Source organism: Diaphorina citri, unplaced genomic scaffold, assembly GCF_000475195.1.
Source record: "Diaphorina citri unplaced genomic scaffold, Diaci psyllid genome assembly version 1.1 scaffold15296, whole genome shotgun sequence".
Lineage (NCBI taxonomy): Eukaryota > Metazoa > Arthropoda > Insecta > Hemiptera > Psyllidae > Diaphorina > Diaphorina citri.
In genome coordinates, this window is record NW_007392660.1 from 1 (window position 1) to 2912 (window position 2912).

At 32.3% G+C, this 2912-nt stretch overlaps 1 protein-coding gene across 1 annotated transcript in view; it reads left to right on the forward strand.

Annotated features, from left to right (window-relative positions):
- Positions 1 to 8: 8 nt before the first annotated feature.
- The window catches only part of LOC103523103 (zinc finger protein 729-like), a gene marked incomplete at its 3' end in the record, with an annotated part of 11410 nt that continues 8506 nt past the window's right edge, over positions 9 to 2912 (forward strand). The window contains exons 1-2 of the mRNA XM_026832858.1: positions 9 to 1885; positions 2831 to 2840. Of these exons, the coding sequence (XP_026688659.1) occupies positions 27 to 1885; positions 2831 to 2840 (1869 nt within the window). The remainder of the gene's footprint in view (positions 1886 to 2830; positions 2841 to 2912) is intronic.

A 2912-nucleotide genomic window follows, 5' to 3' on the forward strand; every position in this document is an offset into this window, starting at 1 on the left:
TACAGAAATGTCGCTACTGTCAGCGTATGTTTAGGAATGAAGACAAGTTGACAGCTCATGAATTGAGCCATACTATGGAGAAGACATTGTACAAGTGTTTATATTGCCACAAGGTATTCAAGAAGTCAACATCCTTTGATAAACACATGGAGCATCATAATCGTAATGTCCTTCACAAGTGCCATCTCTGTACCAAAGCATATCCTTCAGAGAAAAATCTAGATAGACATCTCTTAACTCATAATGTGAGAAGATCATTTCGTTGTAAATCATGTGGCAGAAGATTTGAAAGTGAAGAGTTATTGATTGTACATCAAGTGATCCATGAGAGAAAGTTTCACAAGTGTACACAATGTGAGGAGAGTTTCAAGAATAAGAAACATTTGAAGCAACACTTGCTAGCACATGAGAAGGTAAAGGTATTTCACTGTCCCAAGTGTCCCAAACTATTCAGACATGAGAGTCATCTTCAGAATCATGTTATTGTACATGATGAGAGTGAAGTACACAAGTGTCTCTATTGCTTCAAGGTATTTGTACACAAGGCACATCTAGACAAGCATCTTATCCTACATGAAACCAGTGAGATGCATAACTGTGACTTCTGCCACCTTACCTTTACTACTGATAATGATCTAATAAGACACATGCGCTCTCATGAGGAATATCACACAAAACACACGTGTGACATTTGTGGTGAAAAGTTTATCAATGATCTCAAGCTGAAAGCTCACATCAAAATTATCCACAACTTGTTTACTTGTATTCACTGTGGAGATACCCTAAATAATGCCAAGGACTATGCATCTCACCTACTTATCATACACAATATAGAAAGTTCTCAACAAGTAGAGAAGAATCTGAATAACATGTACAAGTGTGATCATTGCATGAAGATATTTTCTACAGAAATACATCTGAAGAATCATAAGAAATATATCCATGACAAAGTACATCTGGTCAAATCTCACTCGTGTCATTTCTGTTCCAAAACATTTGCTTTCCATAGTTTGCTCACGACACACATTGAGTATCATCATAGTCAGAATAACATAGAGTCAGAGAGTAACCAGTCTTCAGGGTTTATGTACAATGATGAGACGAGCAGCTACTCACACATCAAACAAGAGGATGATAGTTGTGATACATACATGGATGACACAACTGAAAATAGTAATACCTATTTGAAACAAGAAACACCAGATAACGAGGACATTGACACTACTCCTGTGCCAGAATCCAGTGATATATTGGCTATTAACTATGAGGACAAAGTAAAAGATGAACCTGTAAGTACAAGTAATGCCATTGTGCCCATAGACTATGTGAAAGGAGAAGTGCTAGATATAAGTGAAGATGCTATCAGTACAAGTAATGCTATGATACCTATCCGTTATATCAAGGAAGAAATAATTGACGATATGAGTGATGAAGTGGATTATGCAGAACATCAGAACGGTGATCTAACTGGCAACTACTTTAACGAAGAAACCACTGAGCATTACATAGAGGACGAGGAGGAGTTACAAGAAGAAGATATTACCAATCATCTACACGAAATACAAAACGAAGACACACAGAATCATCTGATGGAAATAAAACAATATCATCTACAAGTAGACAATAATGACATTCTAGTCAATACATTCGAAAATACTATCAAGAAAGAAGGGGTAGATTTGGAAGATAATGTGTTCATTAAAACTGAAGTACCACGAGAAAACCAAGAGAATATTCTCAATCATGTAGATCAAAGCGAATCTCATGCCTGTAATCAATGTAATATGGCCTATTGTAAAATGAAAGATCTCATTGCCCATATGGACAAAGCACACAACTGTAGCATTGATAATCAAATCATAGAATTGAGTAGCCCTGTAGAAACGTGAAGTCGAAACTTTTGTTTGATTTGTACTTTCTAAGTCACCAAATGAAATGTGTTTGTTTTTATGGTAACAATCACTGTTCTTTTTAATGTTTTTTACATCTTGTACTGTATGACGAAATTTATGTTCAATAATTATTTATTTTAAAATATCCAAAATAACGAATGTGTGTTTTTTCGAATGGTGAACGACGTTTTTACCCATTGTTACAACCTTCGCAATTTATTCTTCTTTCTTGAATTAATTAATTTGTTTATTGCCATGACGAGAAAGTGCCACTGTCATTATTGAACTTTGATGAACGAGCTGAGCTCTCAACAATTCTTTTTTTCTTCAACAACAATTCTTTCTTCAACAACAATTCTTCAACAACAACAACAAAAAAAAAATTTATGCTTTCATTTTTGATGCAATGTAAAATGAAAAATATATTTATTAGGACATATTATTATTTATTATTTTCAACAAAGTACAGATACCTACTACATAGATATTTATTTTTTCAAAAGTATAGCCAGCTTGAAATTCTAAATCTATAGTTTTCTTTGAAACGTTGAAATTAAAAAAAAAGTAATTATTACTTTAAATTGTTATTTTAATTTATTTTCATATGCTAGTCGATTTTTATTTTTAATATTATTGTTTAACTGTACTTTAATACGTGTATGTAATTGATGAGTATCGGTAATTGCATTTTGTGTACAGAACATGAAAATTGTAAAATGAATTAGTTTGAGTATATTTATATGATATTTTTTCTCTAATATATTTAACAATGTAGATACTAATAATAGTAATAAGTATATTAATATGTTCGTTTTGCAAATACGTGTAGGCATTTGGCACCTTTACATTTTCTCTAGTTGTAGGTAGTTGCATAACATTATCATCTTTAGTCAATCATGTACTCCAGTCAATATAATATTTTTTTTATTTATTTATAGCTTCAAAATTGTCCCATATCTTTCTGCAACCATATTATTCTTTCTTAACATTTACTGACTGCTATTGAAAAATTCCAAAATT